Source organism: Coregonus clupeaformis, chromosome 8 (assembly GCF_020615455.1).
Source record: "Coregonus clupeaformis isolate EN_2021a chromosome 8, ASM2061545v1, whole genome shotgun sequence".
NCBI classification, from domain to species: domain Eukaryota; kingdom Metazoa; phylum Chordata; class Actinopteri; order Salmoniformes; family Salmonidae; genus Coregonus; species Coregonus clupeaformis.
The window spans coordinates 12,609,941-12,632,719 of NC_059199.1; the positions used below are offsets into that span (position 1 = coordinate 12,609,941).

The 22,779-nt window shown below is 42.8% G+C and overlaps 1 protein-coding gene across 1 annotated transcript in view; it reads right to left on the minus strand.

Moving 5' to 3' along the window:
* Positions 1-718: 718 nt before the first annotated feature.
* LOC121571149 (regulator of G-protein signaling 12) overlaps positions 719-22,779 on the minus strand; it is a 69,394-nt gene continuing 47,333 nt past the window's right edge. Inside the window, exons 4-11 of the mRNA XM_045222213.1 lie at positions 22,237-22,440; positions 18,561-18,634; positions 16,994-17,120; positions 16,356-16,455; positions 15,413-15,483; positions 14,816-14,912; positions 13,979-14,572; positions 719-1,644 (exon numbers count right to left, since the gene is read on the minus strand). Coding sequence (XP_045078148.1) covers positions 1,316-1,644; positions 13,979-14,572; positions 14,816-14,912; positions 15,413-15,483; positions 16,356-16,455; positions 16,994-17,120; positions 18,561-18,634; positions 22,237-22,440 — 1,596 coding nt within the window. The 3' untranslated portion in view covers positions 719-1,315. The remainder of the gene's footprint in view (positions 1,645-13,978; positions 14,573-14,815; positions 14,913-15,412; positions 15,484-16,355; positions 16,456-16,993; positions 17,121-18,560; positions 18,635-22,236; positions 22,441-22,779) is intronic.

A 22,779-nucleotide genomic window follows, 5' to 3' on the forward strand; every position in this document is an offset into this window, starting at 1 on the left:
GGCGGGGGCGGGGGCAGATGACGGTGCGGGATCCCTCCTCTCGATCTGTGCTTGGTCACCATGCAGCGTCCCAGAGTTGTTAACATTCCAAGTGCACCGTGCTGTGGCAAGAATACCCCCTGTCCCATAACCAAGCCTCTAATTTTCCAAGGTTGCAATATATGACATCCCTGCAGATGCTATGGTAAGTTACACAATGAGACCTAATCTTACAAGACTTTCTGACAGCTTACAAGACTGGTTAAAAAAGGGGTTTATAATGTGTGGCTCCAATATGAAATTGTTCACTTTAATGATAACTAACACTGTTAATAATTTACCATTCTGACCAACTGGGCAAACATATTGATAAGACAAAACACACTAAGGAGAATTTTGGAATGTGAAAATCTTATAAACCAAATGATAAGGGTTTTACAGGTCTATCTTTGAACCAGGTTGGGTATCAAGGATTTGCATTCTAAAAATGTTTTATTTAAAGCTAAATTCAAGGGGCAATCTGGGATTTGTACATCCATTGTTGGATGAAATTAATGATACATAGTCATTGATTCTTGAAGAATATAACTTATAAACGCCTCATGAGCTTAGTTCTACTGTCATTCCTCCATCAATTGGGGTTGTTTGAAATCCCAGATTGCACCTTTAATTTAATCTTTCAACATTGGACTCCATACCATACAAAAATCTAAATGACTAACTACAGAGGCTTCCATGCTGGAATTACAAAGGTAGGCATGTTTATTGAGTGGAATTTGAACAATAACCAAACATGAAGCCAATCATAATACTGTAATGAGACGTTTACAGATATGAAGATGGATCATATGTTGTTCACCATGAAAGCGTGGAATAAATGACCAGAATAATACAGTAAAATGTACTAGAGTTGCGAGGAGTTTCTCATGTTCCTAAAATGTGTGAATCCTATCCTATCTACCTGAAAGAGGCAAAGTTCTATAGCCCCTGCCTTGCAGTACCTACAGTATCAGCAACCATGTTTTAAACAAGGTAGCCTATCCCCTGATAAATTCCCAAACAGTTATTTATTACCAAATCTTTCATCAATCTGAACTGGCAATTCATTTGCTTTTCATCACTTCTTGAAAATGTAAACCCACTAAACACACACCAGAGTAATGTTCAATAATACAATATCTATCACCAAAACAATTATTATACATTCTATCAGTTCTGGAGTGAAAATCAATAGCTTTTTACAGTTAAAGTCCCTCGTTTGTCAAGTAAGATCCTGTTTGAACAGACAGTGACTCAAGCTTGGAAAGTGCTGGTGAAGGTTGCTCAGCCTCACAGCTCACACGATTGTGGCCTTGTACATGTCAGTCTTGGAGTCTTGGATCCCCTCTGATTGGTCGTGGGCGTTGAGGAGCACCTGGGAGGTCTTCATCCGGCTCTGGCACTGCCGGAGCTCGGTGGCGTACCCTTGGAAACTGAGACTGAGCTCGGAGTCTTCTCCCCGGATGATGGTGACCTCCCCCACTTTATCCCCCTCCTCCTCCCCCTCCTCTAGACACACTCCCTCCACGTCCATCACCTCCTGCAGGGCTGGCTGAGAGCGTAGTGCTCCAAGACACGGTGCCCTCTTGTGGGAGCAGTCAAGATCACATGCTATTTTTCTTCTCTCTGGGTAAGGAAGGGAGAGATGGGAGAATTAGTAATGGAAGGATGTGCCATTGGAAGAATCTCAATTGCATTCTCCTCGAGTCCTCTCTCCTCTCTCATCGCCTCCTCAGAACCCATTGGAGGAGAAGATCAGAGGGGCGGGTGCTCTGGCTTTCCCATCCAATGGGTTTTGAGAAGGTGGCGAGGAGAGAGGATGCGTGGGGTATGCAATTGAGATTCTCCCACTGTGTTCCAGCTGAAGTATTCGCCACAGTGGTCAACAAAGAGGATGAGTACCAATACTTCCCAGCCTTGAGGCCTCCAATCTACCATGAGTTAATATAATTGCTAATCAGTGTTGGGGAGTAGTAAACTACATGTAGTTCAACTAGTAATTTAACTACAATTTCCAGTAGCTTGTTGGTAGTTGAACTAAAATGAAATCTTGGTAGTGTTTTCAGTAGTTAACTTTGTTTGCCATGTAGCGGTTTAGCTAACTACTGAACTAATCACTGCTAAGAAAATAATATATACTGTAGGTGATATCAGACCTGCCTAATTCTCACTTGAAACACATAGTTTTTTAGTTTAATAGGCAAAATTACATTCTGTTAACATATGACCCCAAAGTGAACTGTTCTTGCAAATTATAGTCGATGACATTTCAGATTTACATATGAAAATTTTTCACAAAGTAGTTTGGATGTAGTGGAGTACTTTTTCAAAGTAACTTCAGTTAAGTAAACGATGTTTTTCTTAAGGGTAGCTTTAGTACCCCAACACTGTTGCTAATGATTCACTGATGGGTTATTACAGTGCCTGTGGAATGACTTGTCTAACACCTGCCTCAGTGAAATGTACAAAGTCTTTCAGAGGATCAGATCATCTGTGTTATAATCAGTGTAAAGTAGAGTCATAGGGTCACCAGTGCCTTCCCACTGGGAACACACTGGTTGAATCAACGTTGTTTCCACAACATTTCAATGAGTGACATTGAACCAACGTGGAATAGATGCTGAATTGATGTCTGTGCCCAGTGGGTTGTCTTGACATACGCCCTTTTTTGGTGGTAGAAGACAAAAAGAGTGAACAGGGGAACTAAGGGGAGGGGAGAAAATCCAGACACAACCTTTTAAGAAACCCTCCGGAAGAGCTTTTTCCATCTCCATTATGATGAAGCTCTGACCCTTGAAATGCAGTATGTCCATTGAGCTGATCTCAGAGCAATGACCCGTGGGTGTCAAAGCATCAGGCTCAGAGTATTTGGCTTGATGGCTTCTGTCCCAGGACCAGTTCAGATCATTGCGCCCTATGATCTAACAACATGAAACCATTTCAACCATATAAAGGACTGTGCATGCCTTTCAGCTTGTCCGCTTGGCTTCAAAAGAACAAATTGAAACTGTTTAACTTATTGGTTATTCATTAGGTCCACTGTGTACTGTGCTCGACTACTATGGTCTAGACATGTTGGATGTCAACCAAACGTGGCACTTGTGCGAAAAACTGAGCAGTGTTGCATTGATATGATGATACACTATCAAAACAGAGTTACATAATATAGAACTTTATCAAAGGTGCATTTTTGGATCCAGATTGAAGTCTGTAGTCACAATGGAGCTATGTCACTATGGCCATGGCACATTTCAGTGAGGTTTTTTGGCTCTATTTTTATCTTGACAAGTGTTGACAAGAGTGACTATCACAGATTGAGAAATAATATCTGCACTGACGCCAGTGTACGTAATGAGACATGACATTAGAGAAATTGGTTCTAGAGTGCGTTGACTCATACAGTTCTGCTGTGACACTTCTCTATTATATTGAGAGAGTGTGAGTCGAGTCTACAGATGTAGGATCTTAATTTGATCACTATTTTGTTGCTGAGAATGTTCCTACTAAGCAGAAAATGCAAACTTGTAGTGTATTTTGAGTTTTTAAAAGGCTTCTTAAGTTTGTAATTTCCACTTTGACATTTAAGACTCTTTTTGCCCTAACAATAAAAACGTATCAACCCCTACAAACATTTCCATTAATCATAATCCACATAATAATTCACATTTCCTGTTGCTACAGGATTATTTTCCTGCTGTAGCAAATTGGCTCAAATTAAGATCCTACATCTGTAAGTCATAGCGAGTACAGAAAGGGTTCTGATACTTGTTGTTACTATGGGTTCATGAGATGAACTAGAACAGTCCAACCACCTTCAAAACGTCTGTTCACTTATGAACTCATGATATGTTAGTGTCCAATTTCCAGTATCCAGTCTTTCAAACTCTGATATTACAGTTTCAATGAGTAAGACTTCTCCTCATCCCTCCTGCAATCTGTGGCCCTTAAACAAGAGGTCTAAGTGACTCCAACACATACACCCTTTGAGCTCCTACGCCTCTGATTCACAGAATCAAAGCAGTATTATAAACACAACCTCCACGTCGTTCCCCTTCTCACAGCTGAACACACACAGCAACCTCTTTGCCAAGTGTAGGCCTACTTCAAAAGTTGATGTGCTCAATATTATCTCATGAAGCTACTTCAAATAATAATCAACATAAAATTATTACAGTGGGAATTATAAGGAAGTATATTGAGCGATTGAAGTGGTTTGGAATAAATGTCTATCTCTCATTACAGAGTTGAGCTAAGAGGTGTAATTCCTGTCTTAGCACTGCTTTTAACATGAGCCTGCTGGCTGTCGGTCGGGTGTCTTCTGTCAATGTACTATGGCACCAGACTAGCCCAGACAGATCAGCTCTTCCCAGGGCCAGTTTGGAACAGAACCAGCTACACAGCTCAGACTGGCTGAGATCAGCCTCAAGGCTCCCTGGTTGCTGCCAGATTGATGATAAAACAGACTGAGGGTCAGCCGTATCCAGCTTTCAGGTGTGTCAGCCAGACTGCTTCCCAATGTTCCCTACATAGTGGAATACTTTTGACCAGAACCCTAAGGGTCCTGGTCAAAAGTAGTACACTATAGGGATAATAGATTGCCATTTGGGAAGCAGCCAGTGAAATCTAAAGTGAGACTAAAGAAGATTCGAACCACCACGTCCCTCAGGCATTCAATCCTCACAAAGTTCACAAAATTCTGAATCAGTGTACGCTATTGACGTTTATTTTGGGGGTATTACGATTGTCACCTTTTCATTTTGTTGTTATGGAGTAGCTGCAGTGGGTTGAACGCTAATCCCTGTGCCTAAGTGGTTGATTGCATTTGAAAGTATAAAAGCTGTTCTAATTTCTGGATATGGGCAATGACAAATCAGTCCCATTTATGCAAACGTTTGTGTGAGAGGCCAATGATATCACAAAGTCTTAGAATCAGGACCAGTCACTATACAAATCAAATTGTATTTGTCACTTAAACAAATGTACATTTTACATTTTTGTAGACGCTCTTATCCAGAGCGACTTACAGTTAGTGAGTGCATACATTTTTCATACTGGCCCGCCGTGGGAATCGAACCCACAACCCTGGCGTTGCAAGCGCCATGCTCTACCAACTAAGCTACAGGAGGCCTTGATATGATAAATACAGTAAAGATATGCCCTAGTATGGTAGATTAGGTTATTAATGCCTTAAATGCTAGTGCTTAAATCCAGAACGCCGCAGCCCGTCTGGTGTTCGACCTTCCCAAGTTCTCTCATGTCACCCCGCTCCTCCGCACACTCCACTGGCTTCCAGTTGAGGCTCGCATCTACTACAAGACCATGGTGCTTGCCTACGGAGCTGTGAGGGGAACGGCACCTCCGTACCTTCAGGCTCTGATCAGACCCTACACCCAAACGAGGGCACTACGTTCATCCACCTCTGGCCTGCTATCTCCCCTACCTCTACGGAAGCACAGTTCCCGCTCAGCCCAGTCAAAGCTATTTGCTGCTCTGACACCCCAATGGGTCACTGACCATCTTCTGGAGACACTTGAAACCCTACCTCTTTAAGGAATATCTGGAATAGTATAAAGTAATCCTTCTACCCCCCCTATAAAAAATAAAATAAATAAAGTGGTTGTCCCACTGGCTATCCTAAGTTGAATGCATGTTGAATGCGTCTACTAAATGATGTCAATGTAAATGTAGTGGAGGAACAGTTATACTATATACTGTCGCCCTCTAGTGGACAAGAATATTAATAAAACAAATAATTACCAATACATGTTAATCTGACCAGATGCACAACCATCATTTGATTTAACATGGAAAGGAAACATATTTAAAATGTTAGGTGGAGTGACCCTAGCAGACCTGAGTGTTTGGTTTTCAACATAAGTTTACGTTAATGCTGTAGTCAGGGATTGAATTGGGATATCCTATAGGAGCTGACCCCAGAATCACTCTGTCTGAGTGCCAGTCTGTTGATGCCATCATGCCAACTCCCTGTCACACTCATTGTCATACAAACATGTTTGGCTTGACAATGACAGCAATTGAGTAGGCAAGAGCATAAACAGATCTGGGACCAGGCTAAGAATCACTAGCTTTTTTTATCCTAAACTTGAACAGATACAGTGAGGGAAAAAAGTATTTGATCCCCTGCTGATTTTGTACGTTTGCCCACTGACAAAGAAATGATCAGTCTATAATTTTAATGGTAGGTTTGTTTGAACAGTGAGAGACAGAATAACTTACAAAAAATCCAGAAAAATTCATGTCAAAAATGTTATAAATTGATTTGCATTTTAATGAGGTAAATAAGTATTTGACCCCCTCTCAATCAGAAAGATTTCTGGCTCCCAGGTGTCTTTTATACAGGTAACGAGCTGAGATTAGGAGCACACTCTTAAAGGGAGTGCTCCTAATCTCAGCTTGTTACCTGTATAAAAGACACCTGTCCACAGAAGCAATCAATCAGATTCCAAACTCTCCACCATGGCCAAGACCAAAGAGCTCTCTAAGGATGTCAGGGACAAGATTGTAGACCTACACAAGGCTGGAATGGGCTACAAGACCATCGCCAAGCAGCTTGGTGAGAAGGTGACAACAGTTGGTGCAATTATTCGCAAATGGAAGAAACACAAAATAACTGTCAATCTACCTCGGCCTGGGGCTCCATGCAAGATGTCACCTTGTGGAGTTGCAATGATCATGAGAACGGTGAGGAATCAGCCCAGAACTACACGGGAGGATCTTGTCAATGATCTCAAGGCAGCTGGGACCATAGTCACCAAGAAAACAATTGGTAACACACTACGCCGTGAAGGACTGCAATCCTGCAGCGCCCGCAAGGTCCCCCTGCTCAAGAAAGCACATATACAGGGCCGTCTGAAGTTTGCCAATGAACATCTGAATGATTCAGAGGAGAACTGGGTGAAAGTGTTGTGGTCAGATGAGACCAAAATCGAGCTCTTTGGCATCAACTCAACTCGCCGTGTTTGGAGGAGGAGGAATGCTGCCTATGATCCCAAGAACACCATCCCCACCGTCAAACATGGAGGTGGAAACATTATGCTTTGGGGGTGTTTTTCTGCTAAGGGGACAGGACAACTTCACCGCATCAAAGGGACGATGGACGGGGCCATGTACCGTCAAATCTTGGGTGAGAACCTCCTTCCCTCAGCCAGGGCATTGAACATGGGTCGTAGATGGGTATTCCAGCATGACAATGACCCAAAACACATGGCCAAGACATCAAAGGAGTGGCTCAATAAGAAGCACATTAAGGTCCTGGAGTGGCCTAGCCAGTCTCCAGACCTTAATCCCATAGAAAATCTGTGGAGGGGTTTGAGTTGCCAAACGTCAGCCTCGAAACCTTAATGACTTGGAGAAGATCTGCAAAGAGGAGTGGGACAAAATCCCTCCTGAGATGTGTGCAAACCTGATGGCCAACTACAAGAAACGTCTGACCTCTATGATTGCCAACAAGGGTTTTTGCCACCAAGTACTAAGTCATGTTTTGCAGATGGGTCAAATACTTATTTCCCTCATTAAAATGCAAATCAATTTATAACATTTTTGACATACGTTTTTATGGATTTTTTTGTTGTTATTCTGTCTCTCACTGTTCAAATAAACCTACCATTAAAATTATAGACTGATCATTTCTTTGTCAGTGGGCAAACGTACAAAATCAGCAGGGGATCAAATACGTTTTTCCCTCAATGTATTAGTTCATTAACAACTAACCCAAGGTGGAGGTGAACTTCGTTCCACTCCTATAGGAGGTGAACTCCGTTCCACTCTTATAAGTAAACCACAGGAAGATAAACCCTCGGCTCCTAGTTTGATTAACCCTTTGGTTTGTAATATATGGTGTCTGTTAACCTGTGGAAAACACTTCCTCCAGCAGAGAACGGTAGTCTTGACAGTAGCCATAACATAAACTAACAGAGCAATGATTTCATTTCTACTCATCCCATTGATTATTAAGAATACAGTAGTGTGATTGACTGACGTGTGAAATGATTGCATTTATATGTAATTGAATGATACAACATCTAACTATTTGAGTTTACTCAGAAATGTGCCTGATGCACTGCCTACAAATATTTATCTCTGATGATGTGTCAATTTGTCATTTTTAAAGGTCAAAGGTAATTCATTACATGGGGCCATCATAATGTGACTGAAACATGTTACCTTTCAGATGTACTGTCACTAATTGTGTGCATGCCGCGTTCCTCTGTGCATACAGATGCATACTGGCTGTCGTGCAAGCTATAATATTCTGCAAGGCACAGGTAAAGAGCAGAACAGAAATACTGCATGCATAATAATGAACAAAACGTATATGCATTTGCATGCAGGGACTTTCTGTTTAGATTGGAGTGGGCGGTGAGTGAGAATGAGAGTGAGAGGCAACTAGAGAGACAGAGAGAGAACAACCCCCCCCCCACAATAATAGCAACAGTTTCTCTATGCAGCAGCACAGTCAACTCATGCAAGGTGGACCTGTTACCATGGTTCCCAATGTGGCAGAATCAGGCTGATGCGCTTAGTAACCAGAACAGACGAGCAGAGAGAGACTCTGCAAGTCTTATTCTACCCTCTCGTATCATCTTGTGTACACATATCAGCTTACAAATATCTATTGACAGAGCCATTTAGAAAAGGTCAGGGCTAGACACGTTGTGTCCACCGGAGTGATGGACTCTGTGTACTTTGAAGTGTGCTACCCTTTGAGCTGCAGGCCTGGGTTCAAACATAATTAGTCTTTATTCAAATACTTCAATGTCTGCCTGGAGTGCTAGATGAGGACTATCCCATTGGTTTGCACTTTGGGGACTATTCCATTTGTTCCATTGCATCAGACAAGCTCAATCAAGCGCAAGCTTAAGTATTTGAAACAAAACAAATGCTATTTGAACCCAGGTCAGATGCTGAAAACACTTTATTGATTTATATCCTCTCCCATATCATGGATCGAGAGTTACCTGTCTAACAGAACACAGAGGGTGTTCTTTAATGGAAGCCTCTCTAATGTAAACCAGGTAGAGTTTGGCATACCTCAAGGTAGCCGTCTTGGCCCCTTACTTTTTTATATTTTTACTAATGACCTACCACTAGCATTGAGTAAAACCTGTGTGTCTATGTACGCTGATGAATGGGTGGCTAGTAATAAGCCTTTTAAAATGATTAGCCTTTTAAAATAATTAGCCTTTTAAAATAATAAACTTGGATTAGCAAACACAATGTGCCATTGGAACACAGGACTGATGGTTGCTGATACTGGGCCTCTGTACGCCTATGTACAGTGGGGAAAAAAAGTATTTAGTCAGCCACCAATTGTGCAAGTTCTCCCACTTAAAAAGATGAGAGAGGCCTGTAATTTTCATCATAGGTACATGTCAACTATGACAGAAAAAATGAGGAAAAAAAATACAGAAAATCACATTGTAGGATTTTTTATGAATTTATTTGCAAATTATGGTGGAAAATAAGTATTTGGTCAATAACAAAAGTTTCTCAATACTTTGTTATATACCCTTTCTTGGCAATGACACAGGTCAAACGTTTTCTGTAAGTCTTCACAAGGTTTTCACACACTGTTGCTGGTATTTTGGCCCATTCCTCCATGCAGATCTCCTCTAGAGCAGTGATGTTTTGGGGCTGTCGCTGGGCAACACAGACTTTCAACTCCCTCCAAAGATTTTCTATGGGGTTGAGATCTGGAGACTGGCTAGGTCACTCCAGGACCTTGAAATGCTTCTTACGAAGCCACTCCTTCGTTGCCCGGGCGGTGTATTTGGGATCATTGTCATGCTGAAAGACCCAGCCACGTTTCATCTTCAATGCCCTTGCTGATGGAAGGAGGTTTTCACTCAAAATCTGACGATACATGGCCCCATTCATTCTTTCCTTTACACGGATCAGTCGTCCTGGTCCCTTTGCAGAAAAACAGCCCCAAAGCATGATGTTTCCACCCCGATGCTTCACAGTAGGTATGGTGTTCTTTGGATGCAACTCAGCATTCTTTGTCCTCCAAACACGACGAGTTGCGTTTTTACCAAAAAGTTCTATTTTGGTTTCATCTGACCATATGACATTCTCCCAATCCTCTTCTGGATCATCCAAATGCACTCTAGCAAACTTCAGACGGGCCTGGACATGTACTGGCTTAAGCAGGGGGACACATCTGGCACTGCAGGATTTGAGTCCCTGGCGGCGTAGTGTGTTACTGATGGTAGGCTTTGTTACTTTGGTCCCAGCTCTCTGCAGGTCATTCACTAGGTCCCCCCGTGTGGTTCTGGGATTTTTGCTCACCGTTCTTGTGATCATTTTGACCCCACGGGGTGAGATCTTGCGTGGAGCCCCAGATCGAGGGAGATTATCAGTGGTCTTGTATGTCTTCCATTTCCTAATAATTGCTCCCACAGTTGATTTCTTCAAACCAAGCTGCTTACCTATTGCAGATTCAGTCTTCCCAGCCTGGTGCAGGTCTACAATTTTGTTTCTGGTGTCCTTTGACAGCTCTTTGGTCTTGGCCATAGTGGAGTTTGCAGTGTGACTGTTTAAGGTTGTGGACAGGTGTCTTTTATACTGATAACAAGTTCAAACAGGTGCCATTAATACAGGTAACGAGTGGAGGACAGAGGAGCCTCTTAAAGAAGAAGTTACAGGTCTGTGAGAGCCAGAAATCTTGCTTGTTTGTAGGTGACCAAATACTTATTTTCCACCATAATTTGCAAATAAATTCATAAAAAATCCTACAATGTGATTTTCTGGATTTTTTTTCCTCAATTTGTCTGTCATAGTTGACGTGTACCTATGATGAAAATTACAGGCCTCTCTCATCTTTTTAAGTGGGAGAACTTGCACAATTGGTGGCTTACTAAATACTTTTTTCCCCCACTGTAGATATTCCATTAAAAAATCAGCCGTTTCCAGCTACAATAGCCATTTACAACATTAACAATGTCTACACTCTATTTCTAATCTTTTTTATGTTATTTTAATGGACCAAAAAAATTGCTTTTCTTTCGAAAACAAGAACATTTCTAAGTGACCCCAAACTTTTGAACGGTAGTGTACATACCCCACAAGACATGCCACCAGGGGTCTCTTCAGTCCCCATGTCCAGAACAGACTCTGGGAAACGCACAGTACTACACAGAGCCATGACTACATTGAACTCTCTTCCACATCAAGTAATTCAAGTGAGCAGTTAAATCATTATTATTGTTATTTTGATAAAACCTCACCTCACAACGCGGACAGTAGAGACACACACATACACTCTACACACAAACACATTGTAATATTGTTGTATTGTAGTATTGTACATTTGTAATGAGAGAGTAATAATGTATTGTATGATGTATTGTTTTATGTATGACGTAAGCTGTTGTTTTGTTTTGTTGTTTTGTAGTTGTTTAAATCCTGTTTGGACCACAGTAAGAGTAGCTGCTGCCTTGGCAACAGCTAATGGGGATCCTAATACATACTAAATAGATGAGCTAAGACCTGTAAATACAATATGTAATTCTAGCCGTCTTGCTTCTTAATTGCTTTTTTTTTTTTAGCTTTACAGCTCTTCAAACAGTACAGCTGGATAAGGCTTCCTTTTAAATTGGGATTTCAAAGCGTGATTTTATTATTCTAATAGGGCGTTTGAACACCAGTGAGACACCAAGACTACGGTGAAATCACACAGATAAACTGGCTAACACTGACTATGCGTCATGGCAAACTACCAGTTGCAGATAATAATGCTGGTGATTATGATGGATTCCCATCACTGCTCATTCTGTTTTGACAGATTAACCCATCCCAATAGAGATAGACATTAGATAGTTAATGATAACAGGCGACTCCAGATAAATTCAACAGTTTGGGACTGTTGTGGCAGCGTGCATTCAATCAGAGCATGCCGTTATCAGGAGCAAAAAAAATAAGAAATTAATTGGGAACTGTAAAATTGCTATTATCAGGAGTTAGTTGACTGCATTCACAAACTTATCTGGCTCACCAAGACTATCAGAACGAGAAACTGACCAGTGGGTAGGGAGTTTGGGAAATGAAAATCCAGGACTGATACAGATGTACACGGCTCATACTAAAAGCATTATGCATTAGATGAGGTACATTACAGTAAAAAAAGAAATATCCCAGAAATCCTGGTTGGAAGATTCCTGGAATCAAGAGGAAATAATCAGGAAATCCATGAGTCCTCCAACCAGGAGTTCTGGAAAACCTGGTAATTTTGGGAAAGTTACAGAAATGTTGCAATCCCTTAGAAAGACAGACAAAACAGTTAGAATTACACACAAACACAACACCAAATGACCCTCTCACACAGACAAAACAATCAGAATTACACACAAACACAACACCGAATGACCCTCTCACACAGACAAAACAATCAGAAATACACACAAACACAACACCGAATGACCCTCTCACACAGACAAAACAATCAGAATTACACACAAACACAACACCGAATGACCCTCTCACACAGACAAAACAATTAGAATTACACACAAACACAACACCGAATGACCCTCTCACACAGACAAAACAATTAGAAGAACTACACACAAGCACACAACAAAAATTCAGAACTACCCTGACACAGACACCACAAACTTCTCAGAAGCGCACAGACAAAGCAGCTAGCATGCAAGAACAGGTCAGGGAGAAGGCAGTGGAAAACAAACTAAATGAAAGAGATGTAGGTAGTTTTGGGGAAAGTTGGAGAAGAGGAGGCATGAAGTGGTAACTGAATTTGAGATCACAAACGTGTAAAAAGACAGACGATGTGATTCCAGGTCTAACATTTATTAGATCTAATCAAACACAGATACAGAATTCATTGTCATGATTATCTACAACAGGCATCTACAGAGGGAGAGGATGATACCAGACAGAGTGTGACATGCAATTCAACAATGATACTGTTCATGGTAAACTAGCTCTATCATCACTGTCTATAATTATCACCATCTTGTGAGAAAAAAAAAACGGTTTTAGTTTTCTTTCTCTATATATTTAATTCAATTTTAAAACCAGAGTGAAATACTTATTGGCTTATTTGTTATCTGCATTGTTGAATTGCATTGCATTAGAGGATGGGATGGAAGAAAATACAGCTTTTCAATTAAAATAATGCAATACAAATAATTCAAAGTGCAGGTACATGATCATCTTTTCAAATAACAATTTCATAACTCTTTGGTTACGTTTTATCTTGTCTGTAGCTGTGTGCTGGGTATAGAACTACAGACTAATTATACATTCATAATGCCAGCGTAGAGTTTTTATTCATTGACATGAATCTGGCTGTGATTCATGGCAATCTATTTCAGGTTTTCTATTATAATCAATCAACCAAACAATTCACACTTGCATGGTAATTGTAGCTTGCTACAATTGGTTGCTGTCAAATTATAGTATGTCTGTTTTTCATGGATTGTAATGACAATTGTCATGTTGATCATTAAAGCATTTTGTAGGCATTATGAATGTATACTGAGAGTTTATTCACCTGGGTCAAATCTGTATCCTCATACACTCTGTGGTACAACAATATGAAACTTTCTACGGTTGACTATCACCTCAAGTCTCAGTTAGGTTGTAAAACCCATCTGTTCAGTGGTGTGCGAATGTAAATGTAATTCATTTCTAAATATATACATCACTATTTACAATTGAACTCAACTTACGATTGAAAGTGAACACAAACAATGCTATCTATGTTCATTAGAACATATTAAAAGGAGTAAAAATAATTGGGGTAAAACAGAGAGCAGTTGTAAATAAAGTGCATTGAAGTCAGTATAAAAGGAGTTGTCGTTGGAGATCAGGTCACCCTCAGACACACACAATCACACACTCTCCGTCTCTCATACATACACAAACACATACACACACACACACATCAACACACTAATGCATAGTCACAATGTGGAAATACCTGAGCTGGACTGGCCATTTCCACATCCATCCTGGGAGGATTGGGTGCAGGGCGCAGGAGGGGTAAAGTTAGCCTCAGGCAGGCTGCCCTCGTGGGACAGCGGCGCGGGCGAGGGGGGCAGCAGGGTGCTGTTGGGGCTGTTGATGTCCCCCTCTCCCACCAGGGTCAGGTCAGCATGGGTGTCTTCCTCCAGCGTCCTGAGGCCCGGGCCTCTAGCCTCCAAGGGGCGGGGTATGGGGGAGAGGGTGGCGCCGAAGTTGGAGATGGGGTGGCGGGGTGGGTGCAGTGCCCGGCGCCCCGCAGCGGAGTGGGAGTGTCCGTTGGCGCTGCTGAGGGAGGAGTCCAGGCTCTCGGAGCGCAGGCTGGCGTTGAGGGGGCCGCGGGCAGGGGTACCACCCACCCCATTCAACCTGCCTACCACCTGGCCCTGTTCGATGGAGGCGGGGGTGGAGCATGCCACGTCTAGGGAGGCAGTGGAGGGGGAGCAGGGGGTTAACCGCAGGAAGTCAGGTAACTCCAGGTCCTCTTTGTTCAGGAGGCCTCTCTGGGCATTTCTCCGGCTGCTCTGCGCCCGGCTTAGGAGCTCGAAGAATTCTAAAGAGAAAGAAATCAGTTACTTCCTATTTCTAAAGCCCTCCCCAAGAACAAGGAAACATCTCAAATAAAAAGGGGATTAGTTAGTTTAACGTGGACAGTACACAGCCCCACGCTGCACTGAGAGATAATTGTGAAGGTTGAAGGCTCCTTTTAGTGCTGCCAAAGAGATGGTGTTGGTGACGCAGCGAAGCAAAGCTCAGAGAAGCCACCACAGAGTAGAAAGACAGGGGGATGATTTACCTTCAGCTTCATCTATATTAATCTTTTTCGGTTTTCTCTTTTCCGTAGGGAGCGACGGGTCTGGTCCGCTTGCCTTTCCTGATGACCTGTCATCTCCCTGCAGACGCAACAATAACAACGCACTCCATTAAGGGGGAGGAAGGAGGCTGTGCATGCCGTGTACTAACAACACTACAACACATCCAGGCCAGATTGACTTACGCTGTAAGTGTTTAAGTCTTCGCACCTGTTCCCCGATTATTTTCAGAAGTAAAGGAACCCCCCAAAACAACCATAAAACACAGGCGTGTTGTTCCTTTGATGCGTGTTGTTTCTTTGATGCTTAGTAAATTAGGTTACTGTAATATCCCTAGGGGACAAGGTCAGGTCTCAACTATAAAGGCGACCTGGAGGCTGAACTACAAAGCAGGGGGTCAGTCAGTCAGTGTTCAAGTCAGCTGCAGCCAGCATTCAAGCAAGGAAACCACTTATTATGTGACATTAAATTGTTAAGAAGCAGCGTAGCAGGGGAGCCGAACACAGAGCACATTTAGAACTTTAAGGATACTTGAGAAAAGTGAAAACAGGGATAAAAGGAGGAGGAAGAAGTCTCCTTACTGTTGCTGAAAGACTCCTGCTGGTCAAAGATGGCAGATGGGCTTTCAAGGAGGCTGACTTGGACTTGGAATCTATAGAGAGATAAGAGAAAAGCAACAAGGAGGTGAATCTGAGCCAATGAGCCATCCCACGCATCCTCCATAACTCTGATATCTTTGTTTATCACTGGAAGTCAGTGGGACAACAAAACAGGACATTGATTACAAGAGCGGTTTAAATCCCTGGAAACAGATGGGCTGAAGTTCAAGGTCAACATTGGAAAAATGTTGCCACTGGATTAATCCAGTCACTATCTTAGGGTGTTTGGGGATTTGAGTATGCCATTGGGTCACTGTTAGCCTGGTCCCAGATCTGTTTGTGCCGTCTTGCTAACTCCTATGGACAGTAACCATAGGGGCCCCGTGTAGCTCAGTTGGTAGAGCATGGCGCTTGCAACGCCAGGGTTGTGGGTTCGTTTCCCACGGGGGGCCAGTATGAAAATGTATGCACTCACTAACTGTAAGTCGCTCTAGATAAGAGCGTCTGCTAAATGACTAAAATGTTAAATGTGTTGGTATAACTGCTGTCAGCGTGCTAGCTTAGCATGTAGCGCTACCTCCCTGAACCTACCTCTGACTGGGCTTGAACCAAGGTCCTCTACCTCGCCAACACACCTGACTGCCTGCTTGACAATGTGCAAACCGATTGAGCTATACAACAGGTACCGATTGGATAGCTCCAACGGTGACATTTCAAGCTAGCTGTGGAGTGAGCTTGTGGTACGTTCTTAACTCGGTTACACTGGCAAGACAAACAGATTGACATGAATGCTGGCACAAACAGATCTGGGACCATGCAAGGTCACTGTAGGAGTGAGTGGAAACAGTGACCCTCTTCAGGGTTGGTTGACCTTGTCTCTTGTCTTAGCATGTGTTTTTGGAGTTTGGTGTGGTGGCGGTCTTACCTTTCCCTGAGGTAGCAGGATTCGCTCTTTCCAGCACTATGCGCAGGCCGTCGAGGCTGGATATGGGCGCCCCTAGGTCTAAAGGCTCCGTTTCTCCACTCTGTCAAAATACCCAGCATTTTAGCATGTTTCGCTTGCTAGCATTATTAGCACGTTCCCATCCATTTCAGCAGATTAGCATGATACCATATTAGCATGTCATACAAACATGTAGCGTATCATGTCAACTTCTGTGTACTATCATTAACCATGTAAGAAATGGAAGCCATCGCTCTATTTAGAATGTGGCTTTAGCTTCCTGTATAATACTAGGGTAAATGCTTGGAAACCCACCACAGGACCAAAATAAACTAACTAACTGGCAAGGATTTTGGGGAGAAGGGAGGAGTCTTTCTACCCCGGTTCATCCCTCATGTTTCAGGAGTGTAGTCATTCATAATTATAGCTCTCTCTCTGCAAAATCTGAGTCTGGTTGAGTCAGAATGAGCTAACCACCCATAACATTTGAAGAGGATGCGGTTCCTTCCCCCTTCCAAGCCAATGAGACTACACCCAGTGCCATGCTCTACAGAAGAGCTGGGCCTGGTTGGATACACAGCTGCAAACAGAAAACCTTGAGGCGACCCAGCCAGACTTACTATTTTGGCCACCAGATCGTTGAGGTGGAGGCCGTACTTCGCCACGACAGGACGCAGGACCTCGGTGACGGGTTTGGTGGGTTTGGCCTTCAAGCCCACAGACCGATTAATGGGTACCAGGTCCAGCCTAAAAATAGAGGGAAATTAAATATACAGATACTTTCTCTAACCCAATCATATGATTTTATTATGATTCTCTTGGGAGAATGGAGGTGCGAAGAGCTATTTCAAATGTCACATTGGTAAATAAAAAGGGGGGAATGAGAGAGAGAGAGAGAGAGAGAGAGAGAGAGAGAGAGAGAGAGAGAGAGAGAGAGAGAGAGAGAGAGAGAGAGAGAGAGAGAGAGAGAGAGAGAGCGATATGGAGAAATACAAATATTGAGATACCCAACAGTATGTAGACACCTGCTCATCGAACATCTCATTCCAAAATCATGGCCATTATAATAGAGTTGGTCCCCCTTTTGCTGCTATAACAGCCTCCACTCTTCAGGGAAGGCTTTCCACTAGATGTTGGAACATTGCTGCGGGGACATTGCAGTCGGCGTTCCAATTCATCCCAAAGGTGTTCAATGGGGTTGAGGTCAGGGCTCTGTGCAGGCCAGTCAAGTTCCTCCACACCGATCTCGACAAACCATTTCTGTATGGACCTCGCTTTGTGCACAGGGCCATTGTCATGCTGAAACAGGAAAGGGCCTTCCCCAAACGGTTGCCACCAAGTTGGAAGCACAAAATCGTCTAGAATGTCATTGTATGCTGTAGCGTAAAGATTTCCCTTCACTGGAACTAAGGGGCCTAGCCCGAACCATGAAAATCATCCCCAGACCATTATTCCTCCTCCACCAAACTTTACAGATGGCACTATGCTTTGGGGCAGGTAGCGTTCTCCTGGCATCCGCCAAACCCAGATTCATCCGTCGGACTGCCAGATGGTGAAGCGTGATTCATCACTCCAGCTAACGCGTTTCCACTGCTCCAGAGTCCAATGGCGGCGAGCTTTACACCACTCCAGTCAACGCTTGGCATTGCGCATGGTGATATTAGGCTTGTGTGCGGCTGCTCGGCCATGGAAACCCATTTCATGAAGCTCTCAACGAATAGCTATTGTGCTGATGTTGCTTCCAGAGGTAGTTTGGAACTCGGTAGTGAGTGTTGCAACCGAGGACAGACAATTTTTACGAGCTACGCGCTTCAGCACTCGGCGACCCTGTTCTGTGAGCTTGTGGGCTACCACTTTGTGGCTGAGCCATTGTTGCTCCTAGACGTTTCCCTTTCACAATAACAGCACTTACAGTTGACCAGGGCAGCTCTAGCAGGGCAGAAAATTGATGAACTGACTTGTTGGAAAGGTGGCATCCTATGACGGTGCCACGTTGAAAGTCACTGAGCTCTTCAGTACGGGCAATTCTACTGCCAATGTTTGACTATGGAGATTGCATGGCTGTGTGCTCGATTTTATACACCTGTCAGCAACGTGTGTGGCTGAAATAGTCAAATCCACTAATTTGAAGGGGTGTCCACATACTTTTGTATATATAATGTATACAGTAGATGCATCTGCTATTACCTGAACAGGGTGCGCTTTTCCATTCTGAGGTCCCGTGAGCTGAGGGTCATGCAATCTTGGTCCAGCACTAAAGGCTAAACAAAATAGAAAACAACATGAAAACCTACTCACAAAGCCATGAAGCGATGCCTAACCAATATTATAATAATAGTAATATATGCCATTTATCAGACGCTTTTATCCAAAAGAACTTATAGTCATGCGTACATAAATGTTTTCGTATGTGTGGCCCCAGCGGGAACTAACCACTTAATACCAGGGATGTTAAAGTTAACGCGTTAATAACACGTTAACGTGTGACATGTTTATCGGCACAATTTTTTTGGATGCCATTAATCGCGGCTCCATTTCTTCACTGCACATAACCTTTTAAGCGCAGAACCCAACACAGAACACAGCTACAGTCAATGTTTGCGTTTCTAGCTACATTGCTGAAGACTGTGTGCCTCTAGCGCAAATCATGTAAAAGTTATGCCCAATATTTATTCTTTCTGCTGCGGATTCGTGCGCATGTCGAAGGCCTTTTTAAACTACTCGCAAGACAAAACATTTTGGTTTGATAACAAACAACATTGTTTAGCTAGCTAGAAACCTGATAACTTGACTACTGACTAGGCTATGCACAAATGTAGATGGAACAGGAAGAACTGAAAAGGGATAGGGTACTCAAAGAGATGCTTCGAAGGTAGGCTGCATATGCAAGAGTGGGGTATGTATGATTGTCTGTGTGTGTGTGTGTGTGTGTGTGTGTGAGAGCAGGAGTAAGTGAGAGAGAGAGGGAAGGAGGGAGAGTGTGGAGGCCTTTGTGTGTAAAGTTTGCTGAGCAGTACAGATGGTTACAGTGTTTTCATGATATTGTCGGACAAGTTTAAAAGCTCTTTGTTCTTCGTATCCAGAGACTGAGGCTTTAACAGTACTTAAAGATGCACTATGCAGAAATCGCTTCGGCATTTCCTGGTTGCTAAAATTCTAATCGTTTCAGTTTATGTGGCAAAACAAGCAAGTATAGTGTAGAGAATCATTAATTGTACCATCTAAACCGCTGTGAAATATATTTTTCATAACCAAAAATATTGTATTTTCAGCTGTTTGAAGCTGGTGTACAAAACCGAAACTTAACACGGGAAGCATAGAAATAGCACACATAGAACGAATCTACTGCTTCTTAAACTTTCTCTCAATGAGAATGACAGATCTATAACTCACATTTCTATATGAATTTGGTCGGGTCGCACAAAAAGTTACACACTGCAGCTTTAAAGCTGTGTGTGCGTGTGTGTGTGTGTGTGGCTGTAGACTTGTTAATTTAGCTGACAAGATATGCTTATTAGTCCCTTATATTATATGATTTTATAGTAAGAAGAATATAATCGAACTTAGCTGAATAAAATAGAAAGGATATTTTCCCATTCCGGAGCGAGTGCGCATATGAAGTGGCCATGTTGAGCGTAAAAGTTATAATTTGAAACAGGTCCTATATGATAGATTTATAGTTATTTGGCAACTTTAGTTGTGAATGATACAAACCTTAATGTCTTAGAAATCAAAACATATATGGGCTGCATGAAGCGACTATAGGCTATTGATGATTTGAGAAAGTAACAAAAAAAGCTTGCGCTCTGTTCCTAGTCTCAGGCTGCACACGCTGTTCTCTCATCGACTGATCATATTTTCACCCATCAGACTATTTTCAATATAATCTTGTCTTTACTAATATGTAAAATTTGTTTAGATTTAGAATGGCCCATTATCAAATGGGCGGGAACAGGTGCAGGGGAAAAAATACAGTGAGGGAAAAAAGTATTTGATCCCCTGCTGATTTTGTACGTTTGCCCACTGACAAAGAAATGATCAGTCTATAATTTTAATGGTAAGTTTATTTGAACAGTGAGAGACAGAATAACAACAACAAAATCCAGAAAAACGCATGTCAAAAATTTTATAAATTCATTTGCATTTTAATGAGGGAAATAAGTATTTGAACCCCTCTCAATCAGAAAGAGTTCTGGCTCCCAGGTGTCTTTTATACAGGTAACGAGCTGAGATTAGGAGCACACTCTTAAAGGGAGTGCTCCTAATCTCAGCTTGTTACCTGTATAAAAGACACCTGTCCACAGAAGAAATCAATCAATCCGATTCCAAACTCTCCACCATGGCCAAGACCAAAGAGACCTACACAAGGCTGGAATGGGCTACAAGACCATCGCCAAGCAGTTTGGTGAGAAGGTGACAAGAGTTGGTGCGATTATTCGCAAATGGAAGAAACACAAAAGAACTGTCAATCTCCCTCGGCCTGGGGCTCCATGCAAGATCTCACCTTGTGGAGTTGCAATGATCATGAGAACGGTGAGGAATCTGCCCAGAACTACACGGGAGGATCTTGTCAATGATTTCAAGGCAGCTGGGACCATAGTCACCAAGAAAACAATTGGTAACACACTACGCCGTGAAGGACTGAAATCCTGCAGCGCCCGCAAGGTCCCCCTGCTCAAGAAAGCACATATACAGGGCCGTCTGAAGTTTGCCAATGAACATCTGAATGATTCAGAGGAGAACTGGGTGAAAGTGTTGTTGTCAGATGAGACCAAAATCGAGCTCTTTGGCATCAACTCAACTCGCCGTGTTTGGAGGAGGAGGAATGTTGCCTATGACCCCAAGAACACCATCCCCACCGTCAAACATGGAGGTGGAAACATTATGCTTTGGGGGTGTTTTTCTGCTAAGGGGACAGGACAACTTCACCGCATCAAAGGGACGATGGACGGGTCCATGTACCGTCAAATCTTGGGTGAGAACCTCCTTCCCTCAGCCAGGGCATTGAAAATGGGTCGTGGATGGGTATTCCAGCATGACAATGACCCAAAACACACGGCCAAGGCAACAAAGGAGTGGCTCGAGAAGAAGCACATTAAGGTCCTGAAGTGGCCTAGCCAGTCTCCAGACCTTAATCCCATAGAAAATCTGTGGAGGGAGTTTAAGGTTCGAGTTGCCAACGGTTTTGTCATGCTTGGGCTCATATATAGGCCTATGCTATGCATAAGATTTAATATGCGTATGGGTGTTTTAAATTAATCATCACCTTAGAAAGCGCTGTCCATTTCGTTGTGTTAGGCTTTGAAACAACATCCAACACGACCATGTTTTCCAATCAATTTCAACCTGTTGTTGAACTTCTTTCTTCAAATTGATCAATCACAGTGATGTGAGTTTTAAAAGCACATACTGTTTTGATGATAAGTGTTTGATGTGATTTTCCATAGCATTTACATTGAAGTCAGAGTGGTTAGAGGGCCAATAGAGCCCTGAGTACCAGGCCATTTGGACCTGATGGTCATTAGTGAGTTGGGTACTACCAACATATTTCCAGAGTGCATAAGAGGAGATTACATTTGACTGCGGTCATGATTCATGACTGCTGGTAATATGGTCACCACAACAGCCCTACCTGTAAGTAAATGCACTGCTTTTTAAATGGAAAAATCTTTCTTTAGGGCCAAATTTGAGCAAATTCTTTATTATACCATTAATAATGCCATTAACTCGATTCAATATTTGAATCGTTTGACAGCCCTACTTAATACATAAATGAATCTGGATTATTTCACTCTAAATCCACATTGAGATGCACAGTAAAGGGGAACAGTAACTGTGCTAAGAATCAGTGTCCTTCCCTCACCTTCTCTCCTCCCACCAGGAAGAGGTCGACGGCGACCATATTGATGCAGAGCTTCTGACAGAGGTCCCTGAGCACCTCCCTGATGGTGGCCCCCGGCCGCAGGGTCACAGAGGAGCACGAGCCATCCGGCAAGGTCACGCTGCAGTGCTTGGCGGAGCACTCCCTCACCCTCTCCCACACCGGCACTGAGTGACGATTGTCCCCCTACACAGGATAAACCATAGTCAGCGATAGAACTCAACGGAAGCAAGAGAGAGGACCAAGAGTTAAAAACCACAACAGTGTCTATGTTTTGTATTGAATGTAGTGTTTTCTGTTCATCCTGCCTGCAAACCAAATTTCCCTATGGGATAATGAAAACTAAGTTGAACGTCTGAACCTTGAAATGAACCCCCATTAAGTCATATGTTTCATATAACACCTGTCATAAACATTTTGACAGCGGCATTCCCAAGTCAAGAGGACTGTCACACTCTGGTTCTAGGACTGTGTGTTAGAGCCAGGGTGTATCTCATTTGGTGGTGTTGGGGTTGGGTGAGTTTC